The 24,317-nt window shown below is 44.0% G+C and overlaps 1 protein-coding gene across 1 annotated transcript in view; it reads left to right on the forward strand.

Moving 5' to 3' along the window:
- Positions 1 to 24,317, forward strand: part of GRK5 (G protein-coupled receptor kinase 5) — a 153,839-nt gene that overhangs the window by 59,104 nt on the left and 70,418 nt on the right. Inside the window, exon 2 of the mRNA XM_066555129.1 lies at positions 2,392 to 2,487. Within this exon, the coding sequence (XP_066411226.1) occupies positions 2,392 to 2,487 (96 nt within the window). The remainder of the gene's footprint in view (positions 1 to 2,391; positions 2,488 to 24,317) is intronic.

The following is a 24,317-nucleotide window of genomic DNA, read 5'->3' on the forward strand; positions in this document are numbered from 1 at the left end:
AGCCTGAAGGATGGTTTCATCTGGCTGACCTCCATTGCCTCCTATGTCCAAAAGTGTTTGGGAATACATCCATTGAGCTGAGAGCTCCTGCTTGCCCCAAGCAGCATCTCTGTCTGACCCTTGGCAAGGGCAGAGGTGCTGCAGTGGCAGCAGCCAGAAATGAGGGTGACAGAAATGAGGTTTAGGTTTGGTATCAGGAAAAGGTTTTTCACCCAGAGGGTGGCTGAGCACTGGAACAGGCTCCCCAGGGAAGGGCTCACAGCACCAAACGTGTCTGAGTTCAAAAACATTTGGACAGCAGTCTCTGGCACAGGTGTTTCTTGAGGTGTCCTGTGCAGGGCCAGGAGCTCAACTCAGCGATCATCACGGGTCCTTTCCAACTCAGTGTATTGTAGGATTCTGTGATTCTAAGATAAATGAGCGTGAGGAAAAACACAAAGAGAAGAAAAGTTCAGGGGAAAATGGTTCAGAGAAGAAAATGCAGCCATAGAGAATGACTGGAAGAGAGAAGGAAGCAGGAATTCCTGGTGGAAGGATCATTTTGCCTATGTGAAGGGAGGGTGCAGGGAGAGAAGTGTAGGTACAGTGTGATGAGTCAAGAGGGCAGGAGCACAAAGGGAAATGCCCCTGGAAGAGAAGGAAAAGAGGAGCAAGTGGAGGTGGCAGCCTGGCATGCAGGAGCCACTGTGCAGGATGGCAGGAGTGGGCTTTTGGGGACATGAACACCAGTGAAGACCCTTAGAGTTGCTGAATCCAACCCCTTGTGGCCACTGGCAGCCAGAGCAGAGCCATCTGGGAGCAGATGTGCTCCAGAAGTTGGTGAACAGATGATCACAGTGCTCACCCCAGCCCACAAAATGCTTAACAGCACTTTGTAGCTCACCTAAGGCCCTCAGCATGCAAGACCAAGAGAGCAGGACAAGCTCTCTGATGCTGTGGGCAGAGGGATGGGGGAGGAAATTACCTCAGCAGCAGTGGTTGGGATGCACTGGTGGGGGGGTTGAAGCAGAATTCATTACAGACCCAAGGGGTATGTCTGTGTTGCAGAATACTGTGTGGTGGGGAGGCAGTCACAGCTCTCTGTGCTTTCCTGCAGTCTGATTCCTGGAAAGGATAGCAGGGCTGTGCTCCTGAAATTCCAAACAAGCTGGTTCCTGCAGGGCCAGTGCAGATATCTCAGCTCTACATTACCTACTGCAGAAATAACAATCAGCTCCTGTCAAGAAGTTTAAAATAATTCAAGGCAGACTCTATGATGGCAAAACCTTTGGCCATCAGAAGCAAAGGAATAAAAGGTGAGATTCAAAATAAGCTCTCCTGTGCCAAAGGTGACATTGTGTGATCAGAAATGACCCACAGAGAGCAATACTTGTGATTTTATTCTGAGGCTCCTGTTTTCTCTCTGGTGGTCTGCTACTTCTTGAGTCAGTGCTCTCCTAATTTAGCCTGTAATGTCATGCAGGACCCAAGACACTCAGTCTGCAATTGTGACTCTACCAACCCCTCTACAGAATTAGCTCTGAATTAGTCATTCAGCATGCCAGTGCATGCAAAATAGACTCAAGTGGATCAGAGTTTGTGTACAGGGACTGAATTGCAGTAAATACAGGGACTCAGAGAATCCCAGTCTGCATCTGGGCTCTCGTGTCCAGAGGGATTCTCCTCCTCCATTGGCTGCACAGCCTCTCCAAGCAGAAGAGAAAGAAGGACCAATGAGTGATACTTTCCTCATGAAACCATTAATTTTATCCTTCAGTTGTCCTGTGGAAGCAGCAGTGGCCAGAGTGTGTAAGAGCAGCAGTAGTTCCATGTTGGCAGGATATGCAATGTGAGGGTGGGAGGGGATGGCAGGAATTGAATTTGGATCTTCCTTTCAGCACTTTTTTGGGATAGAATCAGGGCTTGTCCCAAAACCAGAAGGGGGATATCTGTGTTGAAAAGGTGTGAGCTGTAATTTTACAGATTGTTTCCCTTGGTTGGGGAAGTGGTGATGCTGGAGGTAGCACTGTCATCTCAGCTGGACCTGGTGGGCAGCAAGTCCACTAACTTTTAGTGAGCTGATCTTCTGGCAGATGCCACCTCCTTGGTCTGTTTTGAGTTCAAACAAGTAGAGATGTGATCTGTATCATAGAATCATAAAATGCTTTGGCTTAGAAGGGACCTTAAAGGTCATCTAGCTGCAAACCCCCTGCCATGAGCAGGGATCTCTTTTGCTAGGCCAGATTGCTCAGAGCCCCATTCAACCTTTCCTTGAACACTTCCAGGGATCTGCTTGTACATCAACCCACAGTGTCTCAGCTTTAATTATTAATGGTATCCATAAGAATTGTGACTGGGCAGGTGGAACTGTGTCCCCAGAGCAATCTAATCCTGGTATTTCTCTCTCTGCAGGGGGTGGAGGGAAACGCAAAGGCAAAAGCAAAAAGTGGAAGGAAATCCTGAAATTCCCTCACATTAGCCAGTGTGAAGATCTCCGAAGAACAATAGGTAAGAGCTTTTCCCTTCTTTGGAAGCACAGCATAAATAAAACATTCTCTCAGAACTGGCTCATTAGAATGACATTAAAGGTACTCATCATTACAGGGAGTCAGTTTACAGGTGGGCATGCCATGCACGTTCCTCCCGTGGTGCTGCCATGCAAAAAATGCTGATTTTCTGTTCCTGAAAGGGGTTGTGGACCAGGCAGGAGAGGCTGGAATGCTGCACTGGCAGGGCAGGGCATGGGGCTGGCAGCATCCAGGCCCTTTGTGTTCCATACACAGGTTCCAGGACCCAAAGGGGTTTCAGAGCTGGACAACACCTGGCATATGGGACAGGGGCTTTCACTCTGTCCCTGCCAGTGTGGCTGTAAAAACACATCCAGAAAGGAATCCCCTCATCACATCCTGCATTCCCTTCTGGTAAGTATCTCCTTATCTGGGAGGAAATGAGCATTGCTGACTGTAAGTTAGTGTTAATTATAGTGTGGATATGATATTTGAAGCAGCAGCCAGGCTTCTGCCAGGCAGGTTTGCTCAGCAGCACCATCCCCTATTCAACTTAATGGAGCTTTTTTACAGGACATGTAAAAAACTTGTTTTAACTTAATTTGTTTTATTCATGTGGGCCAAATGCTGCAGATTTGGCAGGGAGTTTGCAGTGTCCATTTTCATAGCACTGCATTTCTCCTGCTCATACATGCCAAATTTCAGCATTCCTTTGACTGCTGCCTTGGCAGACAGGGCCAATAGCTATCTCCTTCTGCATTCTCCCCTGGAAAGCCCAGGATTACTGGTCTCACCACAAGAGGTTAACTTCAGCATTTGAGGCTTCTTTTCTCCTCTACACATAAAATCCAGCCACTGGCAAGAAATGAATGAAAGGCAAGAATCTGTAACAAGTGAGATAATGGGCAGCATAATTTGTCTAACTTGGGGTCTGAGTGACAGTGCCCTGGCACCATTTACATTAGAAATCCACAGCATGTTTATGCAGAGGAAATATGTGGAATGTTTGGAAGACTCTTTTCATGGTTTCCTTCAGTAAAATTTTCTTCCTTTGCCTTCTGTTGTAGGTAAAAGGAGGTAAAGAAAAGAGGGGAGGCAGGAGAATAGAATGTAGGTTTTCCCCAGCTGACAAACACACAAAGTCTGACCAATTTCTGAAGGTACAGAACCTGCTGGAAGCAAACCTGACTCAATATATTGTAATTTGCAAAGGGAATTCTCCCCATTGTTCTGTCATCCTTTGTTTCCAAAAGGGAAAATGGCTCCAAATAAAATGTTCTCTCTTGACAAAGGTGTACTATCCTAAAATGAGTAGTCTTTAAAAAATTAAGTCTGCCAATTATTTCTGTTTCTGAAATGTTATTTCTGGAGGTTTTTGTGTGTGTCAGCTTCACCCTAATGTAATTTGTTTTGCATTTTTTTGGTGAATGATTTGGTGATGTAACCAGGCAAGAGCCATTGTGGGATCTCTGGGCAGATTTGGTTTCAGTCACTGCAGTGATTACCTGTTAGCTGGGAATTCTAGCAACTGCCTTTTCCACAGTGGGAAATAAGCTCCAAATCCTGGTTCTGTAACTCTGATTTTTGTTGAGTTGAGCTGGATGTGATTACACAAAGGAATAAGACACTGCTGAGCCTGAATAATGTTATCTGTCCTTGCTGGCTCTGCCATTTTCAGTGAATCTCTGAAGTTGAAACACCCCAGATGAACAGTTGTCTGAACCTCTCCTGCCTCATACAGGGTGTCTCACACATCCTGGGTGGGTGGGTCTGTAGCATTAAATCCTTTTCATGTGTGTGCTCAGGCTGGATCCATTGCAGATCCCTTGCACTGGGCTCTGTGCTCCCTGGACACCCAGGAACGAGCACTGGTCACTGCAGTCTGGCCTTAAATGGCTTCTTTTCCTGCCTCTGCTGAGGAAGAACCATTTCCCTGGCTTTAACCCTTCTTCATTTGTTATTTTCTGCAAGTTCTTTAAAAGGATCTCAGGATTTCAGACTAGTGTCTGCACAGGTACAGGGAATGTCCTGCAACATCTTTCCTGGCCCTTCAGCTGATCTGGGACTTGCAGGGGATTCAATGTCTTGGGGTGTCTGCACATCAGCCCCCACCATAGCAAATTCTTAAATTTCTAGTTCAGAAATAGGGAGCACAGAAAGGCTTTTTCCTCCAAGGCAGGTTGGATGGGGCTGTTAGTGGAAGGTCTTTTAGGGGGATTGGAGCTAGAAGATCTTTCCAACCATCCAAACCATGGTTCTAAACTTTATACAAGGGAAAAGCTACAGCCAAATTCAATTTGTTTAGAGATCAGGACAAATACAGGCAGGTTCTGCTCATCACAGACCTCTTTGCTGCCTGTCCTCCTCCCAGCATTTTCCATCAGACAGAGTCTTGCCACTTAGGTTAAAAAAAAATAATCACAGCAAGTCTTGGAGGGTTGGATGAGCTGGAGCACTAGGCTGTTGAGGTTTTGTTGTATTCCTCTCTTCTGGATGCTTCCCAAGAGCCTCCAGGGAAAGGCTGGAGGCAGGAATGGGATGGACTTTTTGATTTAGAGCAGTCATGGACTGCACAGCTTAGTTGAATGTAGCCATAAGCAATAGATGGAAAATGCTGCTGTTGAAGTTGTGGCAGTACAGCCTACATGTGTGTGTAGATGCCCACATTTTGGTGTAAAAACGTGTGTGCTTTTGCACCCCGCTAAGATGTACTGAAAAGAGTCTGTGTCTTAAAAAAAATACTGTAGTGTGAAAAGAAATCTGTGAAAAACAGGAAGGCTGAAATAAACCAAGGGTCTGCGACCTGTGTTGACACAATTATGAGTCAGTTCATACCTTTTGGTTACCTCTGTGTTTACAGGAGACTCTGTGTTTGACTATCCATCATCTGGTGTCTCACTGAAAGACTTGCTTAGTAAAGCCCTTTTTTTCCCCTCCTTCTTGTGCACAGAAATAAAAATCAAAACACCCGAGAGAAACACTGCTTTTTGATAAATAAACAAACACTGGAAACGTCTTTATTAAAAGTGCCATTTAGCCAAGGAGCTATTTTTTTGGACTGGACTTAAAAGCAACTTCTTTTCTCCTTTCTTTTTTGTCCAAAGTACGCAACACCTTTTGCAGGGAAATTCAGTGGCCTTCATTGTGTGCTAATTAAATAAGCAAGGGAAGCAGGGATGCTGCACTTTACTGGGCTCTGAGAGAGGCTTGTATACTATGAATGGCTAATGCATGTTTCCATTTGCAGCCCTCTTCCTGGCTGTATTTAATTGTATTAAAACAGCCGGCCCTGTCCAGGTTGGAAGATTTCCATATTGGCACCAGAGGCCCAGTCAGTCAATAAAAACTGATTTTTGAGGCATAGCTACCATGACTCATGTGATGGATGCTGCTGTAGATGGGGTTCTGCTATCTTTAAAGCTCGCAGATGACAGCTTAGCAAAAGAGAGATGTTTCAAGGGAAGAGGAAAACATACCAAGGAACAGCTTTAAAAGTTCCTGCATTTGACATGACATGAAGAGATGCCAAAAGTTAGAGATATCCATTGGTTTAAAGGCCATCAGTTAAAAAAAAAAATATACGAAAAAGTTGCAATTTGAAAGGCCAGAGTGTCATTTTGATGATAAAAGATTCTGGATGTCTGTAAATATTTCTGAATGACGCAAAAGGTTCTGTTGGTTAAAAGTGTGGAATTTTTATTTATTTTGCTCAGACCCATTCTGTGCTTTTTTCTTGCATAAAAAAACTGCCCGGGTGAAAGAGTTGATTATTCTGATCTTTGGCAAATTTTCATTCACAACTGTCCAAATGCTATATAATAAATCAAGACTTTTTTACCCCATAGATTGAACCTTGTGGGGAAACTGCCACAGAATGTGTCTGTGCTTGTTGCACAGAGTGATTTGCTGCATTATTGCAGACAACTTTTAACTCCTTTGGTAAAGCAGTTTCTGGTTGTGCATGATGCTCAGGTAGAAGAGAACGCTGAGGATTTCTCTTATTAAATATTTTTATTCGGTGAGATTTCACAGTCAGAAAGATCAACCCCATTAATACTAATTTGGCCATTAGTATTAATGGCCAAAAAAAGAAAAAAATTCTTCCTTTGCCATTCAACCTCTTACATGGCATTTGCCTTTTACCTGGGGTAAAAGTAGCTCGAGCTTCCAATTCTGGCACATTCTTTTCCATCTTGTTAAAAATACACTTCTGTGTGAGAAACACTTTGTAGAGCTGGTGAACAGAGTAAGTGGGACAAAATTGAAGCCACAGAGTTCACATGCTCACTTTTTACAAAAGCAGCCTCTTTTCTCCCCCCATCACTCTCTTGGGTATTGTATTTTTTCAGACATGATCAAGACCTTCACCTACACGAATTTTTTTTTCCCAGTCACTTTGCAGTTTATCTGCCTGGAGGCACAACTGGCAGTGCAATGAGATTCAGATGCTTTGAGTATTTTGGAGCTTCCTAGAAATGCTTTGCAGCCTGCACTGAGCTCCATCCTGTGGCAGAAAGCCTCCTGCTGTACCCCTGGTGTCTCATTCAGAGGTGGCTTGGACCTCCCTCTCTGCTGCACATCTTCCGTGAATTCCCACCAGGTTTCTTGACTCCACAGGTTTTCCAGCACTGCAGAGAGAAACTCATGGGTGAGAGGTGTTGCAAAAGCAAAGTGTGAATTTCCAGGCCTTGCTGGGGAGTCCCTGAGAGACCGAGTGACAGCATGGCCTGTCAGAGTTCATTGTGGGGTAACTGTGGCACTTTGTCCCTCTTCACTGGGAAGGGCATCACCCCTGGGGCTGTATCCCTCAGGGGATGGAGATGTAGGCAGGGAAATGCTCTCCATGTGCAGATCCCAGAGCCTGAGGCCCCGTGGTGGTGTCACATACAAAGCTCAGGCACTGGAACGGGGAAAGAGAAGGCATCAAAGCCCCAGTCTGATCAAAAACACAAAGAAGCAGCCAGTTTTCTCTCCACCAAATTCTTCACCTCTCATGTTTACAGTGATTAAAAAGCATGGTTGGGAAAAGTAATCCTGAAGCCAACAAACAGATCAAAGGAAGGAATTGCAGCTTGCCTTCCGCTGTAAATAACCAAGCTCAGCTGGTTATAACTTCTGTGATTGTCCTGTAGTATTGGTCTGAGTCCTACACCTAAGGCTGGTCTCGTGTTTTTGGCTAAAACTGGAGTTTAAGTTTTTGAGAGATATTTTTTTTGGTCGAAATCATTAGCTTTCCTTGGAAAAAAACCTTACATTTTTATTGGAAATAGTTTTTCAGCAAGTAGTCAGGATTCCATGGCATGAAATAACCGCAGGGGGAGCCATCTCCTCCTTTCTTTCCAAAAGTGTAGGAATCAGGGTAGCTGTGTTGGGAGGATGCTGGTGGGGAGTTTGTGTGTACAGCCAGAGCTGAGTACCCAGCACAGAGCTCTACACCACTTCTGGGAGGAGCTGGAAACCTGGGGAATTAGAACTACTGGAGTAGAAAATGCTGTCTAGTAAAAAGATTTAAATGAATAAATAAGTCAGCATACTGTATTGTTCTTACACTCTTAATTGAAATATATTTCTAGAGAAATTCATATCATTTAAGGCCCAAACTGGTAAATGTGTAGGCTCAAAAAGAATTTTTTAACCTCGCAGGGCGTCCCTTTAAATTCAGCTGATGCCAGGGTGGGGGGTTTTTAGCAGAATCATGCTCTGTGTGAAAAGCACTTTTCCCACACTGGTGCCCTTAGATACCTGCAGCATAAGACATATTTCAGTCACTATCAGCAGCAGCAAAGGGATATCTTGCTGCTGTTCCCCATCACCCAGGTGCCAGCCCCTCACCTGGGTGTTTGTTCTCAGCCCAGGTGCTCAGGGGAGGAGGGAGTGGGGCTCTGCTTCACCCCTGGGGTCACCAGGACCTGAGGGCTTCTTGTGGGTGATCCCATGGATGCTGGAGTGGTGCCTGACAGAAGATCTCCTGGATGAGTTATCCTCCATGGTGGTTGTCTGCAGGGCCAGCACAGAAAGATCAGAGAGAAGAACCCAAGAAGGACTGAAAACAAAGTTGGAAGGGCTCCTGAAAGCTCTGGATAGGATTTATTGCTCTGGAAAAAGTTATGCAGAGTTTTTTGGATTACGTTAATGCAGAAAAATACATCAAACTAATTCATTTCTAAAGGAGAAAGAAAGTCCTTCCCCTTCCCAGTGCCCTCTCCATACACTTCTTTCTTTTTTCTTTTTCTGCAGTAGACATCACTTTCCCCTCTCTCCCTTGAGCCAAAAGGTCTCTGTTGCTCCTTCAAAGTACAGCTTATGCAATCTTTCCAGCACAGACCTTCCTGCAGAGTTGCCCTGTAGTTTCTTGGACTTGGTGTGCTGTCCCATATCGTGAATACATCTAAATTAAATTAGATACTCTTCAGGGGCAGGAACTGGCCACATGATAGAAACAGTTCCAGCTCATGAAATGATATGGCTGACGTCAAAACCATAGTGTTTGTTTACAAACCCACAGTTGGTTCAGTTCCTTTCTTTAAAATCCTTCAGATTCAAGTGTAATTCCATCATAAACATAGGTTTCTAGTGCTCAAATGTGGACAAACAGAGCAATGTTTGGTGCCCTTGCAAGATTAGCTGTATCCAGTTTATAGCTATGGGTGGAATTGAGAAGGGTTGGGTTTTTTTTTTTTTTTTTCCCTCTCCTTGTAATTTTTTTTTAATGCCATCACAGAAAATATGTGAAAAACAAGCTGTTTTATGCATCTAGTGAGACTCAAGACTAACACTGGGAGAACAGGCTGCTTGCAGGCTGCTGGTGCTTGACAGCTTCCAGGACGGGAAGGGGACGCAGGGGAAATGAGTTGAAATGATCTCAGCCCACGTTCTATTTACAGAATTTATTTCACAAGACTTAATCCATTGAGTATTACCTTGGCAGGGGCAACCCAGAAAGAAAGCAAGAAAGACTTTGCTATTCCCCATAAAGAACGGGCAGCAAATCCACATCTCCTTACCAAAAAGTGAGCCCCCCACCAGTCATCCTTCAACAGAAAGCCTCCTAATGAACAAATATTATCACTGAACTTCTGCATTTGTGTTTTGTGGCAAAGGCTGTATTAGCCTTTGCAAACTGAGAAGGAGAAAAATGCCACGACTTGCACACTTCGAATTACTTTCCAACATTATTACAGGGATGTGCAGGAAGGGAATTAGAAGAGAATATCCTTTTACAAGATCTATTTCATCTCTTGCTGAAAATAGAAGTAGATATGGTGAGCTGCAGGGTTTTTCATTATCTCATTAGGCAATATGAGTCATTAAGTCTAATTAATACTTATGCAGTGATTTGTAAAATGCTATAGAAGTGCTCACGGGTCCTGTTAAATAGTAGTACTTGGTTGTTAAGGAAATTTATTTTAAAACCAATTCAGCATTTGCTGGGTATGGGGAATGAGAGGTAGGGCTGCAATTATGGTAAAACCTTGCTCTTATCTCTGCAGGACTCTCTTGTGGCTTTGCTCCTGGTAGTGATGGGAAGGTGGTGGCAGGACAAAGCTTGGCTGGCTCTGCTGGAGTCAGGGAGAAAGTTTCCCTTAAATTAAACTGTGCAGGAGCCCTCTTATAATGGAAGGAGGCAAATGCGGGGGGGGGAAGGGAGAGAAAAGATCTACCAGACCTACTTTATAGGGATGCTGTGAAGTGAGCAGCCTGACATCCTCACCTTTGGGGACACACTCAGGCTTTCAGGGATTGGGATGGGATTAGCCAAAGTTAATGCTTCTTGAGGAAAAGAACTCATTTGGAATAGTGGTAGAGGAGGTGTTACTTTGACTTGGCTTCTGCTGGTTACTACAGAGGCCTCTAGGATTGTGGCTGGGCTTTTTTTCTGGGTTTTATGGGAACAGTCATGCACCAGGGGAAGTCCCTCAGTGGAAATATGGCCCATTGTTGTCTGTGCACTCACAGCTTCCAGCTGTCAAGGAAAAGAGAGGTTGAGTGTTTTTAAGATAGTCCCACACCTATCTTTTCATTCTGATTTCAAGACAGCAGGAGGGAATTCACATGTGGAATGTTCCAAGCCTGATTTTTCAGTGGTTTGGCTGAGTCCCCGAAGTCATTGAGAGAGTCCATTTATTTTTCAGGTAATCACTCCGTGCTGCTTTGAAAACACTTGGAGGTGATAATTTGAAATATTTCTCTGTGCTCTGTAGGTCAGAAATCAGGGCATGGCCATGAATTTTGCTACATATTTCTGTTAAAATAGAACCTCCACTCGGCAGGATCAGAGCAGGAGCTATGAGGCCATTTCTGAACAGAGCCTCTGGTTGTGCCAGTACTGTTATTTACTTATTAATCACATTTTTACCATGCTAAACTGATTCCAGGGAATTCTAAGACAAGTAAAAGAAAATACTCTCTTGCCCTCAACTGTGTCTCTTAGCTGAACTAATGGAAAGAATGAGTGAAAGTCCAATTTAGAGAAAAGAAATGAAATTATAGAGCAGGAAACTATAATGCAAACTATGAAAAAAACTCCCAAGTTTGGGTAGGATGGTAGATTGATACTTGATTTTGTTGAAGAACCCCCTGTTGTCCTGGCATTGGTAAAGCCAGTGAAAAATGGCTCAACAAATAGTCTGAACTCTTATAATCCTTAAAAATACGTTATGGACCAAGACATTTAAGTTACACTTCAATTTAGTGTATTAAGAAAAAAGTGAAGTGTTTTACCTTTCCAGAATTATTATGGATTTCAAAAGATGGGGAGTCTCTGTAGTATTAAATGACCCACAAAAATATAATCTTTGGAGATGGTGACAAACTTCTTTGTACCTGCCAGATTTCACCATCCTCCAGCCCTGCACCTGCTTTATGTTTGTACAGTGACACTTTGAAGGTCTCTCCACGTCACATTGATTTTCTGAGCTCTCTCTTGGACAAGTTAGGTCAGTGTTGACAGATTGGTGAAGGCTGTTCTCATGAGCAGCAGGACCTGGCTCAACTACATACAAGTATTTGCAATGTTGAAACAGCTCTCTATAAGTAAGTGCTTTCAGGCTTTCATAACTCCTGCTTCAAAATATTTTTGGCATTTGTAAACATGGCTTATGGAGAAACATGGTTTTGAGCACAGGAAGAATTTGGTGTAAGTCACTTCAGAACTATTCTGATCAGTCCAAACAAACAACATTCAGCACTTGAGCGCCAGGTTCCTGGCATTTGACCTTTTGGTGTGGGTATAGTTTGTTTCATGAGCTGTGGCTTCAGCACACTGAGCTTCAAGAGGGGTCTAAAAAGGTACAATACTGACTCTGTAATGACTCTAAAAGAGAGAAACACATGGTGGGGAACTTACTGCATAACAGGGAATATTTAACTTAATGTAGCAAAGTTGGACACGTCTATGCTGATCAGCTCTCCAGTAAGCCAAAGCCAACTGGCAGCCCTGCCTCTTCAAGCAAGATCCTTTTCAGATTTCCATTTCAGATCTCTTCATCTGAACCTGATAAGCCTGACCATGAGTACCTAGGTGGGAAATCTTTGGAAAAGAGCTCTGTGCTGGTGACAGGGTGAGCTCCACATGGGAGGGAACAACAGCACTGTTGGCTCCTGGGGGCCTCTGTGTGCCCAGGTCTGTGCCTGAGGAGGATGGAGAATGGAGAGTGGGAAGTAAAAGTTACAACCCCTGTAGGTAAATAAAGCTACATCCCCTTTGTATCATCAGTGGGAGTATTCCCAAGGCTTGTTCTGCCTGTGGGAGAAGAGCCAGCATGAAAAGAGCTGCTGTTAAGCAGCCCCAGTGCTGGGAGTGGACCTCATGACTGTCCTTAGCTCCATGGAGGCTTTCTTCCTCCAAGGTAGAAACTCTTTCCTTCTAAGACTGCTTTCATCCCTGCCCAGGAGACTGTGGGTGTCCATGGGGCACTATAACCTCATTATCTTCTATGGAAAAAAAACCCCAACCAACTTCTAAAAATATTGTCTATGTCAGTATTGCCTATGCCAGTGTGACTATGAATCAGTGGTCAGAGCTGCAAGGGAGAATTACAGCCTTTTCTCCCTGTTCTTTGCCATGGACAGCCCCAAGTCCTATGACTGGCACTAATGTCCTTTTTAGAATCTACATCAAAGTCTCCTCAGGGCTCAGGGACCTTTCTTATGAGTTAAAAATCAGCTTCTTTAGGTGAGATCTCAAGGAGCGAAAGGAGGCAACGCGAAGTTTCAAACTTCAGAGGAGCTGCCAAGGCAAAGGTCACCCAAGGTTGTGGTTACTCCCAGTGTGCTCTGCAAAGGGCTCTGTGCACCAGCACAGGCTGGGATTACAACAGGGCCAGCACAGAGACAGGGAAGACACGGATCCACCCTGCAGCCATGTGGTTTTCGCAAGTTTTCTGGCACTCTCTGGCCTCTGCTCCGAATCCTGAAGGAGCTCTGATGGAGACCTGCTGTCCCCCTTCAAAAAAAGGGATGGGTTTTTGTTCCCAACAGCACCGTTGAGCTAAGTGGAAAGTAACCATCACCCACAACCAGTACCTAGTAAAGCACCTATAGACTGAAATCTGCAGAGTGCTCCATTAGTGCTGCTCACTGTAACTCTTAGCATAGGTAGGATATTCCTTTATTTTCTCCTTGTTCATATCATAGGAGAAAACTTGTCCTTCTTCATCCCCAAGGACAGATTATAATTTTTTTTCTTAAACCCCCGTGTTCATTGCAGGGGATTGGACTAGATGACCTTCAAAGATCCCTTCCAACCCAAACTATTCCATGATTCTATGATTTTAGCCTTCTGTCTCACTCGTTGCTGGAGGCTGATGATGCTAAATCACATCTCCCCAAAAGCCTTTATTCTTTGTGTAAATTAGCTGATAGCTTCCTTCTACTGATGCAAGTCAAAACAATGCTTTAGCTGGCAGAATTATGTGGAATTCTGCCTCATCTGTTTTTTGCCTCCCATCAACAAACTCGTATTTCCCTAACAAGTCCTCAGATCTGGCAGTTTTCCAGGGTTTCCCTTTTTGGTAGGCAGCAATGAGGAAGGGAATCTCATCTCGCTGCCAACTCACCCACTTACAGCATGCATTGGGAAGGGATCAGAAAGCCTTTCCTTTGACTGCTTCAGAGAGAGGAGGCACTGGGAGTTCAGCTGGAGGCTCTGCCTGTGAGATGTGGGTCATCAAGACAAACCAGAGAGCAAACGCACCCCTTTGCTTTTCTTCCTGCCTTTTTTACCTTTCATTTTAGCAAATTTATGTCCTGGTAATGCACAGACAGCCCTTGAAAGGGAGATATTGTGTGTATCTCCCAGGCAGGTGCAGTCTGACTTCCCTGTGTGTGCTCTGGTGCAGGGTGGAGGTGCAGTGGCAGGAGAGGGAACATTCCAGTGGCCCTTGGCCAGCTCTGCCAGCCTGGGTGCCAGCTGTGGTGGTGGGTTTTGCATAGCTGTGGGTTTGATACCAGGCTAGCTTGCCAACTGGCAGCATGAGTTGGGTGACTTTCAACTCCACAAATGCCATGCCAGCATCTGTTTCTCATCCTACAGCATTTTAAATAATGCACATTTCCAGCTGTCTTCCCCTTCCTTCCCAATTCCAGAGTGCAGTTTGCTGGTTTCATGCCTTGCTCTGGGATGCATTTCCAGGCTATGCAGTTGGCATGTCAAAAGCTGATCAGGGGGCTGCAGGGTTTGGTGTGAACTGTCCGTGCCCTCATCCTCCAGAAGGAATCCTCAGCTGTGAGGAGTCCTACAGCTTGTGGAATGCATTAATTAAACAAGAATCTCTGGAAGAGGTAAAGTGGTGGAGGTCCTTTGCAGATAACTTGGCAGCTCCCTAATACAGTATTCATGGCTTCAAGTCTCTCAGGGAGAAAAAAACCCCAGCTTTATAAAAGGTTTTTTAAAGGCCTGCTTTCCAGTAGGAATGTATTTGAAGAACACAGTGAAGGCAGTGGAATCATGCTGCTCCCAAGCAGAGGAAAGATTAAATTCCAGTGCTTTGTTTGGGGTAAATTGCTAACCTTTGTCTTCAGCATTAAAGCCATCTGAAGAAAACCATTCCTAGCATGCACTGAGCTGCTTTTTCTGGATTCTTTCCTGCATACAGTGTAATAGTTTAATATGAATATAGCAGGAAACAAGGAAAATTGAAAGCATAATTCATTTTGAATGGCATGATGTAAGAGGTGATTTCTTTTGAGGAGCTAGAAGGCAGAGGGATCAGTACTGAATATTTTAAGTAGGCTCTTGGAACAATCCTGTAATGGACTTCTCCATCCCTCTGTCTTCTTAGGACCATAAGTCCTATGTTTCCTCCTAGTCCTCTTTTTTATTTATAGTCTTTAAGCCTTAATCAGGACAGTTTTACTTATCAGGTTGTAAAAATCCTTTATTTCCTGTCCCAGAAAGTCAATAAGTGTCTGCTTCTTCAGCTCAGTAACAGTTCCCCATTCTGCTTTCTGGGCAGATTTACTCAGTATCACTGCAATTTCTACCCACCAAGCCAATGTCTCTAGGCACAAACTCTTCCTGCTGTGTTACAACTAAGCCTTTTCTACAGCAGCCTTACAATTCCCCACATTTCTCCTCCCCTCCAGAGCCTGGGAAAGCAGATGGACCCTGCAGGATGACCTGGGGAGGGGTCATGAAATCCAGGCTGTTGGAGCTGAAATGGCGAAGCACATTCCAGAGGAGACAACCCTTGCACCAGGAGTGTTTGCAGAGCCCCAGCCCACACTGCTGAGCCAATCTGGAGCTCTCCAAGGCACTGCAGTGACATGGCCTGGGGCAGGGGACAGCAGATGTCTGCTATTTAGGCTGTTATGGTGTGAGGTTTTCCACTCGAGCTGGAACTCAGCTCCCAGCTAATGACAGCCATGGGAACCCGGTGCAGTGCAGGGCTGAGCAGGAAAAATCCATGGCAAAGCATCCTGCTGCTCTCAGCCATCTGAAAGGGGAGATGGCATGTGGGGAGCCAGCAGAGGCAGAGGCACCGCAGAGAGGTCCACAGTCAAATGTCAAGCCCACAGTTTCCTCATCAGCCATAAGGAGAAAAGCACATGGCAAATCCAGCCCAGCCCTGAACCTGAGTGACAGAACAGCCTCCTTCAATCTGGCTTCTCATAAGTGCTGACTTTTCTATTGTGTTTTAGTAAATCAGTTTTATTCCTCACCTCAGGCTTGAAAGCTCCATTTAATGTCTCTGCATCCTATTGGATTGGCCTGTCACTCAGCTGCCCAAGAGGGCATCCAGGGATATCCAGATGTGATGTCCTGTCAGAGCTCTGCGTGTGAAATAAAACTGGGATGGTGTGGATCTCCCATGGAGTCCTTGGAGTCAGAGAATGAGAGCTTGGCATTGCTCTGCAGCTTCTGTTGCTGGAGAAGGGGAAGGCCATGTGGTCAGTAATAAATATAGCTGACCTATCTGAGAGCACTGCTGTGGGCAAATAGCTCTCTGTGGCCTGGAGGAGGTTATCAGTCAGCACAAGGAATGTGGACTCTGGGTCATATTCAGCCCTGGAATCAAACAGATCAGGGTTAAACATCTGAGAGCAACAGAGCTCTGGCCATGGTAAAAGATCATGCTTTAATTCAAGGAAAAGTGAATACAAAAGCTAATGAGTACAAAAGTGAATACAAAATACAAAAGTGAATACAAAAGCTAATGTCTCAGGCAGCATGAGATGAGTAGGAAAACATTATTGCCACCATAAAAAAGCCATAAAAAGTTTTAGTTTTCTACCTCTGCAGCAGCAGTAGCAAAGGTGATGCTGTTGCTTTCCTAGTTTTCCATTTCAGAGCTTTCAAGAACTAAAAGCTCCATTTTACAGAGACAACCTTGCTTGCTGATAGCTTCCAGGGAGGAAAACCAACTTCATATCCATATAGAGTTCTGTTGGATTGGCCCATTTTAATTTGGTGGGTGTGATTTAGAGTCCCTATGTCGCTATGAAATGTTATGATTTCTCCTTAGAAGATGTGGTGGTAGATCTGAAAAGAAATGAGGTTCTAAATGATATGTAACGACACCATAAAAAAGGCATCATGAAAAGGCAAGATCAAATGGAGAAGAGCAAAACCAGCACCACAACAGGCATCCTGGTTTTGGGCTGGTGGAAATCCTTGTGATCTTTTGGCTGAGTTCACAGAAGCTGTTTGCCCAGGGCCCTTGCCAAGCAGCCCATGAATTACAGGCGCAATGTGCATGGTTAACGCAGTGGGCATGGGAAAAGAGTGGCAGCACAGCCTTGTGAAGAGGTAGCAGGAGCAACTAATGCTTGTGAGAGGCTTCCCCCTGCCTGAAGAGGAACATGCCAGGGTGTTTCATGCTGTTGCCCTTTGCAGCTGGCACAGACTAGCAGGCATTTGTTATTTCAAAGTGTACATGCACTGTCGTTTCATGGTGTTGAGCTATGTTACTTTAAAATAGAATGCTTAGAAAATGGATCGTGCTTGGACCTCCTGGTCTCTAATTTGCAGCAAGTGAAATTTATGCTCCTATTAATTTTAGAGAAAGGTTGTTTTAAGGCATTCTCTCATGCATTTATTCTTATTATTAATGACCTACTGTAGTTCTTTGAAATTTCTGCTCTCACCCAGGTCTCAACAACCAACTGCTCATGGACAGTGAGGCTTGTGGAATCCAGAAATGAAGTCAATGCCATATAGCTGGACTGATGTAGAGCTGTGAGATGTGATGTGATCCCAGACACAAGTAAAAGGTGGTCTCTGCCTTAACTGTGGGCAGTAATAGAGTTTGTTAATCAGTGATTTCTTACCTTCCCCATTTATTTTTTTTGTCGAACCCAAATATATTCCAACTGAAATGTGAATACCCACATGGAAATTTTAAAGCTCCGGCCTTGCTTGCTGAGCTTTTCACAGTCATTGGACTCCTCTGAGTAGATGCTGAAAGACCTGGTCTGTACCAGGTGTTTTCAGTTATTTAATCAGAAAATTATGTCAAGGCTGGAGTGGAGAATACAGGAAGACCTGATAAAAAAAACTTAGCAAGATAACAAATTTAAATGTTGTCTCACAAGAATGCTGAATTGGGAAAAAAAAAAGAGAAGCAGACCATTTCAATTATATGAATTATCTGATTTGGAGATCTCCACAGTAAAACAGTTCCCATTGAAATCAAGGGACTTTGTATGAATTCCTGGACAATCTTGCAACATTTGTAAGACTTTTCACAATGATGGATGAAGAGGGGAATTATCTGAATAATGTGCTACAGTACTTTCAGTGAGGCTGTGCCAAGGGCAGCACCAGGTGACAGGATGGATGAAATCAGGCTGGTCAACACAGACACCTAAGGCAAAGGGAGCGTTGTCTCGGGCCTGTTCAGTGGAAATATCGTTTGTGAGAGATGCAAGCAGATTATTCCACACTAGAGCCAGGTCTGGCCACTCTTACTGATCTAATTACTCTCAACTGATGAGAGTAACCAAAACCAGTTTTCTTAATTGTGCTGGAAATTTTACATCTTCCTCCTGTCGTATTTTTTCTGACCTCCTGCCAGTATTTGCACATTTGTCATTGAACAGTGCAGATTGGTTCTGGGGAAAGTAAGGCAAGTCAGCCATGCTCACCATGTTGACTGTGTGATTCAAAAGTGGTTTGGCCACTCCTAAAAAATGAAGAAAGAAAATTCTCCTGGTCCTTGGCAGAGGATAAGGTGACAACTTTCCAAACACCCTGATTTCCTTTTGCTTAGAGTCCGACATCCAAAAAACGGGGAGGCTGTCGTCACATGTATGAGTGAGTTCATTTGAGAGCACAGTGATCAGTCAAGGGAAGCAGGCCAACAGGACAGGGTGGAAGAGAGGCCTCTTGCAGATGGTTGTTTGGTTTTTTTCCCCCAGGGGACTTAGCTAGGGCACTCCAAGACAAAAGAAGCTTGCTGTCATCCACAGCAAATGTTCTCCAAGAGCTCCACCACATTTGGCAGCTGCAGCCAGGGTCGACTCAACTCTTGATGTTGCCCAGGGCTATAAATTCTGGTCTGTGTAGTTTGTTGTGAGAGGGATTATCAGAGGAGATCTTTTACTTTAGCTTGTCTCTGCTCTGCTTGGACACTGCAGCCTATATGGAATTTCTTATTTAGAGTAGAATGTTAAATGTAGCGTCCTGGCTAAATTCCAGCCTGGGTGTTTATATTCTGCTCAATTAAATGCCATTGCTGGATCATTATTTGAAAGCAAACTGTGGTGCTTGTCCTTTGCTAGTAATGTATATACCCTTAAGACCTGATTTATGAAGAGACACATCAACCCTCCTCTGAGGATCACAAAGTCATGATTCACATCAATAATGATAGTGTGCACTGGACCAGACCTTCTGGATTCTTTTTCTTGTTTTTTTCTTTGTAATCTCAAGGTTTATTTTCTTGCTCTTGCAGCATTGTTGCTTTTCCTGCCGTGTTGGTGTCCCTGAGTTATCACATGATGTATCTCCAGCGAGCTGCTGTACCTACCACAGGTCCTGGCAGCGGGGGAAGGATAAAAAGCCAGATCTTTTCAATCAGGGTAGTTTCTCAAATGCATATTTCTTCAAGAGGCTTGTTTAGTCTGTTTCTGTTTTGTGTTTTTAGGAGTCTCCTGCTTTCCCTGTTTAAGTCATGATTCTCTTTCTCTACATCAACAGTAGTGGTTGAACCTGAGAAGGCTTGGAAGGTGTCTCTGACAGGCATCCAAAAGCAATGAATATTTATTTGTATTATCTAAACCTTTCCACTCATAAGGGTAGGACTGCCCTGTTTTCCTGTGTTTATTCAGTGCCTAGCACCATGCTCCCCTCCATATGTTCTTGCTCTTGTGCCATGATTAGCCATTAGCACAGTAAAATAATCTTTATTAGTAATAATGCTACAAATTATTACCAGGAAGAGTGAGTGAGGAGATATGAGTTTGCTTTTCCCTGCATTGCTTCTTTGGGAGAAGGTAGATATTCCAGCAAGGCAATTCTGCAGAGATACAGTAGGGATCTACTCCTGTCTTCTCTTTAAGTCTTGTATCAGAGATATAGCCACAGGTTTCCCCTCTTTGCATGCCAAAACCCAGGTATTTATTTAATTTTTAAAAGTATTGATTGAATTATCTCATTTTCTAGGTGCAAAGAATGGTGGAAATTGTTGAGCTGTAGAGCAATGGTTTGACTCAGACATATCAGGTGCACTGACCTATTAAAACATAACAAGAATCCAGGTTTTGCTTAAAAAGGATGTGTTCTATGAGATGGAGAAGCAGTTGCAGATCTCATTAAGGCCAAGTACATTTATTTTATTTTTACCTGAAGCATAATTAATTCAAGAAGCAAGTTCCACAGGTTATATTTTTAGATACTCCTGGGCTGAGGTGAAAAAGATAAAAGCTGGTCATTTCCTCATAGCTGGGCTGCAGTGAACAGAAAAAGAGAAATGGTTTCTGAGGAAGGACTGATAGCTCCAGCCCTCTTCCATAAAGCAGCTGGAGGTTGGAATTCACACATGAAGGACATGTCTTTGTGTTCTGAAAGCAGCACGACAGAAACGTTGTGCTGTGACTTGCATAACGTGTAGCTCCATTTCCCAGCACACTGGTGCTGGCAGAATCCAAGACCACAACAATGGCAAATTCACATGGGAACTAAACGTGCCCAGCCAACCTCAAGCTGCCTTCAGATCCCTTGACTAAGGAACACACTTAGGAGCTGTTTTTTCTGATTTTCTGTTGTTTCACATGGGGTTGGCCCCATCCAGAGGGTCAAAGCTGTGTTAAGGATGATGCTGGTCATGCACAGGCAGTAAAATGATCTTGCCCTGCAAGTGCTACTTCCTAAATTTTCTTCTTGACTTCATCTCCACAGATGAGATCAGTGGAAAGGAAGATGGGGAGGGAATAGCATGGAGATTGCAAAACATGCTGGGAGAAATGTACTTTTCCATGCATGTCTTGCTTGCTGGACTGCACATTCCACTTTCCCTGATGACAGTATTATGTGCTGGGTTTTGCTGGTAGCTAGGCAGCTACCCAAAGCAACAAATCCAGGTGCCAATGAAACTTTCCATCGACTGAAGTGGGTTCAAGGGCAGCAGTAACAACTCACAATTCAGTCTCTTCTGAGGCCACAACACAAGGTCCCATGCAATATTTTTAACTGCAAATTATTCCAAAATCTCTCTCAAAACACAATCTGTACTTCATGCTGCGCATCTGTACCAAGGATTTAGAAGAAAAATGGGTTATTAGTACCTAATTTGCATTTTATGTTTTATGCTTCCTGGCAAGTTAAAGCTGTGGTCAATGGTTCGGCCCCAAATGGCCTTTCATTACTCAGGCTGTCCAGACATTCATAACCTTATGAGTCCTTACCAGAGAGGCTCAGATTTGTGCCAGAAGTATTGGGAGAAGAGAGTGCTCATGTGGAATATGTATAATGTAAGAACTGAATGGAATTCAAGGAAAGAAAGGCGATATTAATCCCCAATAAACTGACAGAGATGCTTAATTATTACAAATCATAAAATTATACAAAACGTTGCATGAATCTTATGCAGTCACTCTTATTTCTCATCTTCTGCTGTTTTATGTTTATCTATTTAGGCTAAAACTCTGGGAAAAGAAGCTGCTTGTGTTTTGGTTCCCATATGACCCTCAAAGATAGCATCCTCTGAGAGTTTTGCAGCCAGCATCCAGTGAGGCTCCCAAGTCAAGGTTCCCAAACACCAGCAGTCAGGACAGAAGTGGCCCTGTAACACATGATAAATAATAACAACTCTTCTCCCAAAGCCAAACCTTCTGAATAAGGATTGCTGTTACTGGTGGGCTGAGTAGCACCATCCATTATTGAATTTGTCTAATATTGGACATTATAATATTAAGATCTTGCCAGAGTTATGTAGACTGAAAATTTTCCATGCTTGGTTTTTTTCTGTGCTACATTTTTTTCTTTTTTTTCCCTTCTTTTAAATTTTGTTTTATTAAAACTAACAGTCTGAAGGTGGAAGCCAAGATTGATCAGAATGACAAAGTGTCATCAGTCTGGTGAGGGAATGAGCCCTGGTGAATTAACACCATTATAGCTATTCCTTAAATATCCAGGCTAAGTATGAGATCTATTGCAGTTTCAGAGGATGTTATTTGCATTGCACACTGCTGAGGGAGCTGACAAAGTTTAACATATTTTGCTGCAACTCAGTGATGCTGTTCATCCTCTCAGGCAAAAATGGAAGAGGCCATTTAGGGTGCATTTCAGGGAAGGATCCCATCGTGAGGATCTCTCCATGCTTTTCCCTCCAGTGAAAGAAAGCAGCCACTTCAGACTGGGCCTCAAGGTCTTGCAGATGTCTCCCAAAGGGTGGCACTTGGAGAGCTGCTGCAGAGTTGCTGGTGTGCAGTGAGTCCATATCCCACCTGTGCTGCTGCACACTGCCAGTGTAGGACAAGTGCTGGGATCAGATAGAGGGGGAGAAATTGTGACCCACTGTCTAAAGAGATTGAGACTGAGTGTAGAAACGGAGGAAATCACCTCAGAGGAAGCAGAATGGAGGAGCAGTACTGCTGCAAAATTAGGAAAGGAAGGTGAAAGAAAAAACAGAGCAGTCATGGTCCAGAGAGTCCAGAGAGCCCAGGATGATCAGCCAACACAATTTACAGCTTCTTTCCCAGCTCCCAGCAGCACAAGCAGATACACTGACACCCCTGTGTCAGCTCTGCTGGTATAGGTATCACTATGAGTGTCAACACGAAGGAGTTTCTGTTTCAAAGAAAACTTAGGAAAGAGCTCAAGAAAAGCTGTGTTAAAAGAACATTCTTCAAGTTGTCAAGTTGAAAGTTCCCAGCCTTTTGTGTAAACTCTTCCAAATGAGCAAGATTTTCTTCACTGGTCCACAGCAGGTTTTGTTCTTCATTTTTTCTTCAGTTCCTTAAAAGCTTAGGAAATTAAGCATGCAAAAATATGTGTTAAAACAATGAGCACCTAAAATAAATTTTGAATTAAGGCTGCCTATGCAGCTTAAATTCATCTTTCAGTATATATATCAAGTAATTAGTTTTCTTCCCCAGGAGCCCTAATGCAGTCAGTTCAAAAGCCTGAGTTAGTCTGGGGCTGGAACTGGGTTGTCTAATAAAGGAGCATAGAATGGCTGACTCATTTACTGCATGAGGTAAAAGGTGTGTGATAAATTTAAATGGGGATTTGCGGCATCAAAGGAAATGGTTTCATAGCCAAAGCAATTGAATAGCATGCTAAGGAACTGGACAGGGATAGATCTTATGTGATGACAGGCAAGTCACTTAAAATTAGTTTTTCACAGTTGGCCTCTAATTGTGCTTTTTCCATTTTCTGAGTAGCTGCCTTGAGATTTTTGGGTCTTGGTTACGAACTTGTCCAACTGAAGCAAATGGAAGGTTGGCTTTGGACAGAGAGAACAGCATTTAAAGTTAAATACACAGAAAATCAAGTAGCACTGATCATTGGATGCTTTTTACCTTAATCTTCACATGTTTCAGTTCCCCATCTGCAAAATTTGTCTCCCAAAGGTGGGGTGCAAATATATCCATGAATACACCTAAGATATTTAAAGGCTTGGAGAATGTCACAGAAATATCCATGGAGAAATGAATCACTGTGTCTCCAGGGCAGGCCTGACTGGTGTGCAGTAAATACAGTCCAGGGCCACACACTGAACCAGAGGAGAGCACCAAACACTGAATAGCTGCTCATTATTAGGCACTGTCTGTCCTGTGCACTGAATGAGGTGAAGGCCCTGTGGGAAAAGCAGTTTGCAGTGATGTAATTAAAGACTGTACCAGAACGCACACACAGTGAGCAGTGGCATTCAGGCTGTACCAGCAACTTTAATTTAGGTTTTTCCTGGGTCTTGAGGCTGAGCTTTGCAACCTCAATCACGTTCCTTTAATAATTCGGGGTGCGTCGACGTAACGCTGCAGCTGAATTCTTCCTTGTGGGATATTATGTCCTATAAAAGAAGATATTCTGTAATCAAAAGTGAATGTCTTGCATTACTTCCTGTTTGCTCCCCATGCTGCTATGGATAATTGCCTCTTTCCTGCGGGTGGAATGAAGACTGTTGAAGTCCAATGGCCTCAACCATGGGCTGCTTATTCAATGTGGCGTGTAAGCAGCAGGGATTTCCTTGTCCCTGGCTGGAGACCTGCATACTTTACCTCTTCCATGCAAGTAGGATGAAATTAATCAGTGTTGGTTTTCTCAGCAAGCAATGAAATTTTAACCACTGCAATGTCGGAGGAGGAAGACTCCTCAAAGGGGACCAGGAGAAAGTGCATGAATCAGAAGTTCCTGCCAAGACATGAACACTACACTTGAGTGTGTCTGAAACGTTGGGCGCAGAGAGTAAATAAGCCCCATGGCAGGTCTAGCCTAACTACCCGGCACTTCCATGGCAAGTAGCCCATACTTTCACCAACCTTGGCATCGAGACGAGGATAATATTTTTGCAAGGATGAACTGCACTCCAACAATGTCTCTAATGTTTCAGTGTCAATGCAAGCATGCTTTCCTTTCAGATCAGCCATGTGGCTCTTCTTTTCCATCCTTTTCCCCCTTTTCCTTTCAGAGAAGTACATTTTATGTGTCTGCTGAAGAGGAAATCCCTGTCTTCTGTGGAGTTCCTGGGCTGAGGACCCAGAAGACAGTGCACCTCAGTCCTGGGAATGGAGCTGTTAAGCCTTAGCTGATGGTTCTCTCCCAGCCTCATGCACTGTGCTGAGTGTTCCCATATTCCACTCTCACAGGAGAACCTACCCATCTCCAGAGTGATAATTACACACTGAATTCCATTTTTAGAGAGCTCCCATCAGCTGTTGCACTGACTG

Source organism: Molothrus aeneus, chromosome 8, assembly GCF_037042795.1.
Source record: "Molothrus aeneus isolate 106 chromosome 8, BPBGC_Maene_1.0, whole genome shotgun sequence".
In the NCBI taxonomy this organism is placed as follows: domain Eukaryota; kingdom Metazoa; phylum Chordata; class Aves; order Passeriformes; family Icteridae; genus Molothrus; species Molothrus aeneus.